Here is a 10925-nt window from a genome sequence, read left to right as displayed (position 1 = left end):
AGCAAAGAGAGGACAAATAGTGTTAATTAAAAGCGAAAAGGGCAAAGACGTTTTACTCAAAAGTGGATTTAAATATTATTTCCGAGGCAAACGTGTGTGCGGCACAAATTGGCGATGCGTCAATCAGTTATCGTGTAGTGCATCTATAACTATCAGTAAAACTAACGAGGTGCTTAGGCAGAGCGTTCATATGTGTAAGCCAAATGCGTTTAAAAATAAAGTGGATATTTGTATAGATAACTGCAGATCAAAAGTCACTAATACTATGAAACCAGTACAAAAAGTTTTTGAAAAACAGTTTGAGAAATTGCGGGAAGAAGCATCCGTGAGTGAGTCGAAACTGATTCCAAGTTTTGTATCGGTCAGAGATTCGATGTATAGGCGACGCTACAAAGCACTGAACATTAAGAAGAGTGTATTTAAAAACATCGAAGATATATCACTGCCCGAGATCATTTCAGAAGACTTTTTGGTTAGTAGTGAACATAATATTCTTGTGTTTGCTACACCCCTAGCTAAAGATACTATTAAAAAAACGACGAGTTATTTGGGAGATGGTACTTTCAAGGTTACTCCACTACCATTTTATCAACTCTACACGCTCCACGCAGACTTAAGAAAATTTAATGATGAAGTAACGACAATAGTACCCTTGGTATACGCTCTGTTCCCGAATAAGTTGGAAGATACTTATGTATTATTCTTTTCAATTTTAAAAGAAAAACTTGCACTCAATGTCGAAAACTTCAAAAGTGATTTTGAAATTGCAGCCGTAAATGCCTTAAAAAAAGTTTTTAAAACTGTGACATGGAAAGGATGTTTTTTTCACTACCAACAAGCAATATGGCGAAATGCTGAAAAACTTGGAGTTACTGAACACCCGATCGGAAAAAATGTCACTAAACAGCTTTGCAAATTGGCATTACTACAGCCACTAGATGTACCAAAAGGTTTCCGTTGTATAACGGAACATATGCCTGACATTGATGTGTTCACTAAATTGGCCGAATACTTTCAGAAAGAATGGATGAACAAAATAACAGCTGAGGTATTTAGTTGCTACAACGAACTCAATAAAACAACTAGTGCATTAGAAGGGTGGCACCACCGAATCGCTCTAAGATTTGGTCGACATCCAAAACTATTTCTATTTCTGAACAATTTAAAAAGAGAGGCCAAGTACCAAGATTTCAGGATCAAAAGAAACTTAGCTGGCTGTACAAAAAAAAAAAGACAACGATGTGATACTTACACGGCTAAAGATATAATTGAAAAATATAGAAAACAAGAAATGACAATACCAGAAGCCTTACAAACCTTAAGTGATTGGGATGACTATGTTTTTCAAGATTATGATAGTTGTACTGACGAAGAAGTGAATGAAAATTCGGACTCAGAAGTAAATGAAAATTCAGACCCAGAAGTGAATGACCGTTCCGACCCAGAAGAGAATGACAATTCGGATCCAGAAACGGATTCTGAACAACACTCTAGTGATCACTTTGATGTGCAAAACTCTGACAGTTCTAGCTATGACATTTTTTAACAATAAGACCAGTTTTTTTAGTTTACTACGAAGTTCTAAATGGTTAATGTTGTGTTCCAGTACGTGAATTATATTTTTTTTTAATATGTAGCCATATTTTTCATTTTCATTTTTACCTCCTATTACTAAACTAAATACAGGGATCTTCGCATTGTTTTTATTCATTGATAAAACACAGATCAAAGCTTTTTAATTAGTCAAAATTCCTGCCGATAGGCTTATAAAAGGGTTGTGTGGGATATCGATCGATTGGAATTTTATTATCATTAAATGCGAGGACTCCAGTACTATACTTATTTAGTCTAAAAACTATTAGTTTTAGATGCTTCCCGAGTTGTTTATTTAGTGAACAGAAACCTGAATATTTTTTTTTTTTGTTGTTTGACACCTGACATCTTATACTCGTACTGCACTTTACATATAAAAGGTACAGTCACCAACATAAATATGCGACTACTTTTTACCGTATAACAATGGAATAAGGTAAAAAATTAAAGACACATTTTGACGGTGACTGTACAGGTCTAGCCTTACGCAGAATTCTTGACAACGAATTTCGATAGGTAGGTGCCGTAAAACGGGGTGAGTTGGCTGGAAATCGAAGTTTAAACCTAGATAATATTTTATTGTGACACATGCGAACTGAATAATTATAATAAGTAGTTCGGACGCTTGTATTTTAGTTTTATGATGATTTTGAGTAGTTATATTCAATAACTTTAACAATAAACTAAACACGAAAACCCGCCTCACCCCGTAGTCACTCGTGTTCGGGGTGAGAAGGCTTTTCATACAAAAGTGATTTTGGAAGTTTGTTTGATCGATTCTTTTTTGTAATGAATATTACTATAGCTCCATTTTAAATTGAAATACATTATTTAGGTAGCAGTAGCCTTAAAAAATCTTCTCACCCCCCTCTCAATCCTTCTCACCCCATTCGTCATCCACCTCTCCCCGCGAAACCTACTCACCCCGAATTACGGTACTGTGTTCAGTATTGTGTACTATGAAATATTACCTCGCCACCCACAAAACAACGAGATACATTTAAAAAATTTGACAATACAAAACTTGCGAAGTGTAAGGTTGCCGACTTGCCGTTTGAAATCTCGCGATGGAAAAATCTCATTATTTATTTGTTAGGATAATGAAAAGACGACTAAAAGCTAAAAAATATACTATAAATTCTATTAATAGAACATTATTACAGAGGCCGGGATGAAAGGGGTTGCCGGACGAATGCATATAGTTATGAGGCAGGCAACCTTTTTTCACGCCTAGGTATGTATAGTGCTTCTCTCAAACTAGCAATGAAATTAAAAACAACTATTATAATGCAGGTTCGAATATAGAAACCACCACGGCAGAGTTCGAGACGTTTATTGTCAAGAAAATCGCACCACAGTAAATATTACAGGAACAGTATGACAAGCGTTAGCTAAAACTAAGAAATTACAAAACTAAAAGAAATGAAATGAATGTATCACAGAAAATGTTGTGAAAACAGTACGGCAAGCTAGTACTAAAAGTAAGAAATAACAAACCTAAACAGTAAGCAACAAGCGTAAATTATTATTGTGCAAACATTAACATTAGACAAGGCTAGCGTTTAAGAAAACTAAAAGTTTACAATGAAAAATAATAGTGCAGAGCAAGCGAAACTAAAATAATGCTAAGCGTTTAGAAAATCAAACATATGCAAAACAAGTCAACAGAGTTTATGTTAAGATTTTAACTTTAACAAATAAGCGGCAAGCTAGAACTTAGCGTATGAAACTATTTAAAGGCACAACATAACAAAAGAGACTTATTAAATGTTACAACTTACGATTTACTTAACCTAACATGCATACGAAACGTAGTGCAATGCCAAAAAGATATCCCGTGCTACGGAAGTATCGATTAGCGCAACTACTCCTAAGTACAAAGTGTACGTCCTAGCAGTTAGATAAGTGCGTCGCGGCTGACTGGCACTGTACCGTGCTACGGAAGCAATACCGGGCGGTCGCGATGCTTTGCTCGTCAAGTCAGCTACTCCGTCCCATGTCAATGTGATCGGATCGCTGCGCGAGACAAACTGGGCGAGCCGGGGCCGCGCTGTGCCTTATAAAGGCCAGGCGCGGGCGACCGTGCGGGCTGCGCGCGCGCGGGGTAAGGCGGGTGCCTACGATACCGGGCGCATCAAATAGCACGTATGACTAATATTATTACTCCGCGCGGTGGTTTCTTTTACGTTGCATTACACTATTAAATAAGAAATATTGTTTTCAATTATTTTTTTCATTTCTGAATGTCATGATGCTGTGTTCCTATATCTGTGAAATGAAAATTAAAAAATAGTACTTAGTCGGCCTAGGCCTTTAATTTAATTGCCGGCTTCTTAGATGTGCTCCGCCCGAAACGAAATGTTTGAAGCCGAACAGAATGACAATATTTCATTGCATGCTTGAGAAAATGATATTGCGTAGAATTAAGATTGTGCGAGATTGCGAACAGGGAGAATCGCTAATGTGCACAAATAATGACTGTGCACAGTAGCGACTGTGGTGAAATGCCGTTGTGTAGAATTCAGATTGTGCAGAATTGCGAAAAGGCTGAATCGCTAATGTGCACAAATAATGACTGTGCACAGTAGCGACTGTGGTGAAATGCCGTTGTGTAGAATTCAGATTGTGCAGAATTGCGAAAAGGCTGAATCGCTACTGTACACAAATAATGACTGTGCACAATAGCGAATGTGGTTAAATACTTACTGTGAGGAATTTAGACTGTGTAGAATTGCGAATAGGAAGAAATGATATTGGCATGAATGTCGATTAATTCTGTTATTCAATAGTTTCATATCAGAAAATTAAAATACTTCTCTTATTTTTAAAATCACTGGTTAATTATTTTTGAACATTATAAAGATGATATTCACAGTCACTTGGTATGTATTTTGAAATAATCTATTTAGTAGTTTTCAATCTAGAGGAAGCCAAAATCAACTCTGGATTCTAAAGTTTTTGAACGTTTAATAATAATTTGTTAGAACAAGTTGTGAAAATGTTATAGTATGTTATATTTTTTTCCTACTCCTCTACTGTTATCTGTCATTTATGCATTCATTAACACGAATATAAGAACATACATAAAAGATCTCAAGAAAAGTCTATATTGTCTATTCCTCATAAAAGCTCTTGTGCTTTTATAAGCTATAATGTTACTGCGATTAATGGCTACCAACCTAACAAAACCAAAACGAACGATACGATACGGTTTTAAACTAAGTGCATTGATGCCAACTTACAAAATATTCATTTGGTTGCATAGTAAAAATAATTACTTCATAAGTCAGAAACACGCATGTGACCCCCTTAATATAGCAACACCCATAGACTACGAAGACCGTTTAGCGTTGCTTGTTAGTCTCCGTAGGCTACGGTGGCCAAAATTTAGAAAAAACTGTCCAAAAAATTAATTTAGCAAGTAGCAAGTACCAGGGCCTCATGAGTTACGAGGAGGTGTCGCCGACCGGCCGGCCGCGGCCCGGGGCGGGTCGGGCGCGTAACAAGGTATGCTCGCGCGTCTTGGCTATATACTTTTGCTGTAATTTGTTTACCTAAATTAAGATTTATTTTTGTTGACTCGTAGGAAAAATATCGTATGCAACGTTGTATAAGTAGGTCAAAAAATTCTCGTGGCGTATTCCTTTACAATGTTCGCCTACGCCTTCGGCTCCGGCTCACATTGTAACTCACGCCACTCGCCTTTTTTGACCCTTCTTATACAACTGTTGCATAAAATACTATTGTAATCTACTTACAAAGCCCTTTCATTTGGTACCCCACATGGTGTCATGGAATTATTAAAAGAAAAAGTAAAAACTGTGTTCCAAAATTCCTGAACTAACATATATTATAACTCTTTGTCTAGTTTTTGAAGTTAAATCCATATGGTGGTCATTTAGATTTTAGGACTGTTTGCAATATCAAAATTGCTTGTCAGTCATTAATTTTATAGTAGCTTTAGTTAACAACAATTTTATAATAGACTTCGTCCATAATTTTATACCAAAGTCCACTTCTGGTGCTACTGTTTCTAATAACTTTTACATATTTAATCGCTTATTTATGTTCATAATATATGAATCATTAACAAAGAGGACTTTTAACTACGATGCCTATGAATAAAATCTGTTCGTTTCATGATAGAAAATGACAAAGCATCTGCTTTGTATCTTAATATTCTCTAAACCCTTACTTACTGAATGTTGACGGTTTGACGCCCGGCAACGGAATGACCTGTCTAGAATGGTCGGCCATCTTTATACCTTGACCACTCCCCCTACTGTGCAAGTGTGAGTGAGATGGAAAAAATCATAATAATGGCGATGATGCACTATTCGACTGTTCTTTAAATGCATGCCCCTATTGTTGTACAGTCAGCATCAAAAGTAGCGGATGAAACAACGCGCCAAAAGTATCTGATATTCCGGATAACTTTTCGAAATATAGATAAATTTCTAAAATTCGCGCTCAAAAGTATATCTTTTACAGTCTTAGTTGTTCTATATTAAAGACATCACTTTTTGTTAAGCTGTTACAGAATGGTAGATACTTATGAAACGTTATTTGATCCGCTACTTTTGATGCTGACTGTACCTAATTGTAATTATTTACTATTCCAGAACAGTCAAACGCAATCCTATCTCGCAAACATGTAAAATATCAAAATAATAAAGTGTGGCCACTCTTTGCTACATAGTACTAATTGATCGGCACGTTATCTTTTCACTGATTATCGAAGTAATATTTTTGTATTAATTAGTATCAAAAAGAGTCAAGTAAAAAATACTGCACATTCACTTACACGTAAGGAATCAAAATGTATTACCAAAGATACTTGAGGAAAATGAGCCGTGTGCTTTTCAAGTTAGTTTCACTGTCCAAAGCATGTATTTTGTTGTCAGAAAGAGATTAATAAAAGCGATGATCAAAATTGAGAATACAGGAACTTTCAGTGTGTCCTGAGCATGTCTTGGTATGGTGTTTAAAGAAAACCTTATTTACAGTTGCATTGGTCTTCACTTTTGGTGCCACGCTCATGCCCAATGTCACTGATGACTCAGTTATTGAGCACTGGAAATATGACCGTGAAAGCCGTCGAAAAATTCTTCATGAAAAACTTTCCAAAGCCTTGGCTGAAGAGGATGCTAAGCGTGAAAAACCATGTACACCGGCCAACTGGTCTCTGGAAAATTTTATAGAAAGATATTTGTCCGAAACACACCATCAGTCTCTGTACAGGCCACCCGATAACAGGACTATCGAGAACCTAATAGAAAATAATGATCAGGCGCTCTTCCGTTCCTACGTCTTTGAAGATTATTTCAAAAAATATGACATAAATGAAGATAAGAAACTTGAAAAAAACGTCATTAAAACTCCAGAAGATTGGACGTTTACAGACTTCATAGAAAAGTATGAAGCAACGACGGTATGGGAACAGATCAATCAAGAAGCGCTGATCGTTGGACGCAACGATACACATGATAAAAAATTCTTCTCATTATCGAAAGGTTTGGACTCGACGGACGAGCTGCTAGGTCTCGAAGTTCCGCTTAGCGGTCGCCGGTGGTGGAATAATCAGTGGCCACAACCGCAGGTTCCGTACGACAACGCACTGAAGCAAGGCGACCTTCAAACAGTCATTTACATGATGAGACAAGCCATTTACTTCGCTAGGAATAGAATGAAGGCCATGCAACAACTAAGAGAGGAATATAGGACGACAGCGTTGTACAAGATGGGATACCTTTTTGCGAAAACTGATTACGCGTGTAAAATTTTCTCTTCTCTTGCATTCAAAGCATTCAGAGATTGCTCGATGACGAAAATGAAAATATTCGGTTTTGATCGTGTATTCAAAAACTATATGGATCAAGCGTACAATATTGAGCGGTTGATAGTAAAGTGGTTTGATGTGGATATAGTTAAAGACTTACTGACATCTAACGATCTGATAGCTCGGAGAATTCTGCTAAAAGACAAGAATCTAACTTCTCCTGAGATGGTTGTTCAGGCTTTTGACGAAATGTTTATCGACTGAGCTGGTCTATCCTCTAGCCCCCTAGACATCAAAACTTGTCAAGACAAATGCAATTATAGTCGTCAAAATTTTTAAATAGAACTGACCGAGAACCTTTTAAAAAAAAGTAAACAAAAATATTAATAAAATTAATTGATTTTTATAGGTCTCTGGGTGGTTAGAAGCTATGGTTATTAGGATTTTGCAAATTATGTAACTTTTGTTAAATTTCTCACCATAACTGAATTATAAAATTGTATTATTTCTACAGACCAGTAGGGCTAAGATAGTCGGCTCTTTATCATGTGACCGCATAATCTTCACACACCTTTAAAAATTAAAAATTAAAATTAAAAATTCTTTATTTCAGATCACAAAGCGATCCATATTTTGTTAGTACCATTTATATAGTCCAAGTATATAGGCCAAGTCTCAATATATTTATATAAAACATTAAAGAATTTTAATATTGATATGCGTCACTATAAGATGCTGTTAATTATTACGTAACAACTTAATGCTTCGAGTACGGAGATTCCAGACACAATTGATTTTCAATTGTTATGGACCACGATCGTGGTCTTAGAGACTGGACGTATTAAGACAGAAAGTCGCTTAAGTAGAGACTGAATAAATTAATAACCGACTTGGTAACATGGATCTCACAACTTTTTACCGCAGAACAACTGAGTTGCGAGACTTGGTTTTTTTGACAAGTATTGTTTTTGATGGGATCTCATTTCTTTTTGTATTTTGTAGACAGTTCTACTTTTTTCCTTATAAATACTTAGGTACTTAAAGTATCAATATTTAATTTAAATTATTTATCCGAACAACGTCCAAATTGTAAGCAAATAATATCAGTAAACCAATGAGAGTAGCCTTTAGTCGTCAAACTAATATAGCAATCGAAATTATCAATGAAAATCGCAAACTTATAGGTAAGAATTCTGGGCACATCCGAGCATTGGGTCGCTCGCGCGTATGAGCGCGGCTGCTGCTCGCTCGGCGACATTCACCTTTCCGCGCGCCCCGCCACTGTCCCCGCCCCGCCCCTCGCGCTAGCACCGCGCAGCGCGTAGTAACGGCCCGCGCTCACTCGCTAGCATCGCAGCGCGTGGTATATAATAATTAATTTACAACCTTACGCACTCGTAATAAGTACGAATACGCACGTAGGTACGTTTTTCGCATTAAATAATTTAATTTACACGTGTTTTCATGACGGGAATACCCATTTTTTGCTCGATTTGGCAGGGGCAATACCATGCGCCTATATTTATATGGGACTAGCTTAAACCCGCGGCTTCGCACGCAATAATAATAACTGCCGTAAAACATAAATAAAACATCGTTACGAATAAAGCCAATATTGAAAAATTTTACTGAAGACTTGGCTGTATGGGCTTAATTTTCTTTGCGGTCTTTTCTAGATTTTTTAGTTTTTCCTTGATTCATACACCAAACACTACTTATATTCCAAATTTGAAGCTTCTAGGTCTGCTAGAAGTGCCTTAGAATTTTGATGATCGGTGAGTCAGTGAGTGACAAAATTAAGAAATTTGACCCGTTATAATTCTTAAAATACTGGTTCAAATTGAATGAAATTTGAAATGTGCCGTGTCTTTACAATGCCTGCATGGTTACTGAAAATTTCAGTCTTCTAGTTTTATCCACAACGAAGTTACAGGGGGTCGAAAATGGTCTGAATTGCTTCGAGAAAAGGATGGTACGGCCGTGCTTTTTTGCTCGACTTGGTGGGGGCACTGCCGTGCCCCCAGATAAGCGCGGTGAGGTGAGTCCACCCTGCCGCACCCCGCACTCCAACCTGTACACGTCCGAGTGCACGCCCGTCCATCTCACCTGGTTGGTTTGATGTCCGTACCAATACCGACACAGGTTAATCACCTCCCTCGGAATTATGCTATTATTTGACACTATATAATTATTTCCCAATATTTATTTGACATTGTGATGAATTTATTTTGCTATTTATATTTCATGTTTTTTTCTGTCTTGACATTGTACCTATATTTTAAATAGTTGACGATCATAATATAAATTCATATAGATTAGCTTAATATAATTTATATTGGCATTTAATTTTATGAAAGGAATAAACCTAAATCTTAATCTAAATCTCGTGCTGAAAATCTTATATATAAATGAGAATTGGTTTTGTTGAACATTTGATGTTTAAATGAAAACCTCATTGTTGACACCGCTGTGACTTCGCATTGTTCGAATCGGGCTGTCTATCCTTCTCGATGAGCTGAAATAGACGTAGTGCATAGTTCTGACGTCTGCCGCGCATGGAGAAGAGGCAGGGTCGATCCCCGCCATGGACAATGGAGATTTGATCACTTTTTCTTTCATACCAGACATTTCAATATTTAATTTACATACAGTCATACACTATTTCAAATCTAGCAAACCTATATTTAAAAAAAAACCGGCCTAGGGCATGTCACGCCATGCTCAGAGTAGAGTCCCGTAGTTACCTGTCCATCACAGTAGACCTTGAATGGGTGCTATTCGTGGGTAAGCATCATATTCAGTACGCTGCAGAGATAACTGACCCTTTGCATAGAAAATTCTTTGCCGGGGGGTCAGTATAATCTCTGCAACTTACTGTACATAACAAGGAAAAGGCTACTCCTTTACAGGTTTTTTTTACTATTACTTAACTGATCACATTGTTCGTTATTAAGTTCTATTTTCACGATTTTTTGGACCTATGGTTCAATGGAATGAACACACTTTATTTTCTGTCAAAAAATTATTGTTGAAGTCGCCTATTCGTTTTGAAATGCTTATCTAACGACCTCCCCCACACGTTAAATGGGGATGACATTTTTTTGATGGATGACCCTATAAAATAGATTTTATTCTACCACTTTGTCGAATTGATTTATCAATTGCAGGTTTCTAGCACTAACGATCACGAAGCAAAGCCTTGGACGGACAAACAGACAGACATGGCGAAACTATAAAGGTTCCTAGTTGACTACAGAAACCTTAAAATAATTTGGTTTGGTCCCCAGTTTAGTTCTCAGTTCCTAAAGCTCCCTGAGTAAATGTCACTGGTTTTTTAATTTTTTTATTTTTTAAATTATTTATTTTTAGTAAATGTCAGGCCCAAGGTGTATAATAGGATTGAACGATAGTCTTATTGACTTTCTAACATATATCCAAGAGCAGCATAATCTGTAAAAATGTGTTGAGATCGTAAATATCGGCTTAAGAAATGTACTATTTAATTCACTATAGATCGTGTCATTCACGAAGACGCTTACCTTAACTCGTAATT

At 36.7% G+C, this 10925-nt stretch overlaps 1 protein-coding gene across 1 annotated transcript; it reads left to right on the top strand.

Moving 5' to 3' along the window:
- Window positions 1-5342: 5342 nt before the first annotated feature.
- LOC133523213 (uncharacterized) lies at window positions 5343-9554 on the top strand. Its single transcript, XM_061858691.1, has one exon. It carries the CDS (start codon window positions 6632-6634, stop codon window positions 7634-7636), a length of 1005 nt encoding a protein of 334 aa, XP_061714675.1. The 5' UTR covers window positions 5343-6631; the 3' UTR covers window positions 7637-9554.
- The last annotated feature ends 1371 nt before the right edge of the window (window positions 9555-10925 follow it).

Source organism: Cydia pomonella, chromosome 12 (assembly GCF_033807575.1).
Source record: "Cydia pomonella isolate Wapato2018A chromosome 12, ilCydPomo1, whole genome shotgun sequence".
Lineage (NCBI taxonomy): Eukaryota > Metazoa > Arthropoda > Insecta > Lepidoptera > Tortricidae > Cydia > Cydia pomonella.
Note: the sequence above shows the minus strand (reverse complement) of the source record. Positions and strands in the feature narration are given on the sequence as shown.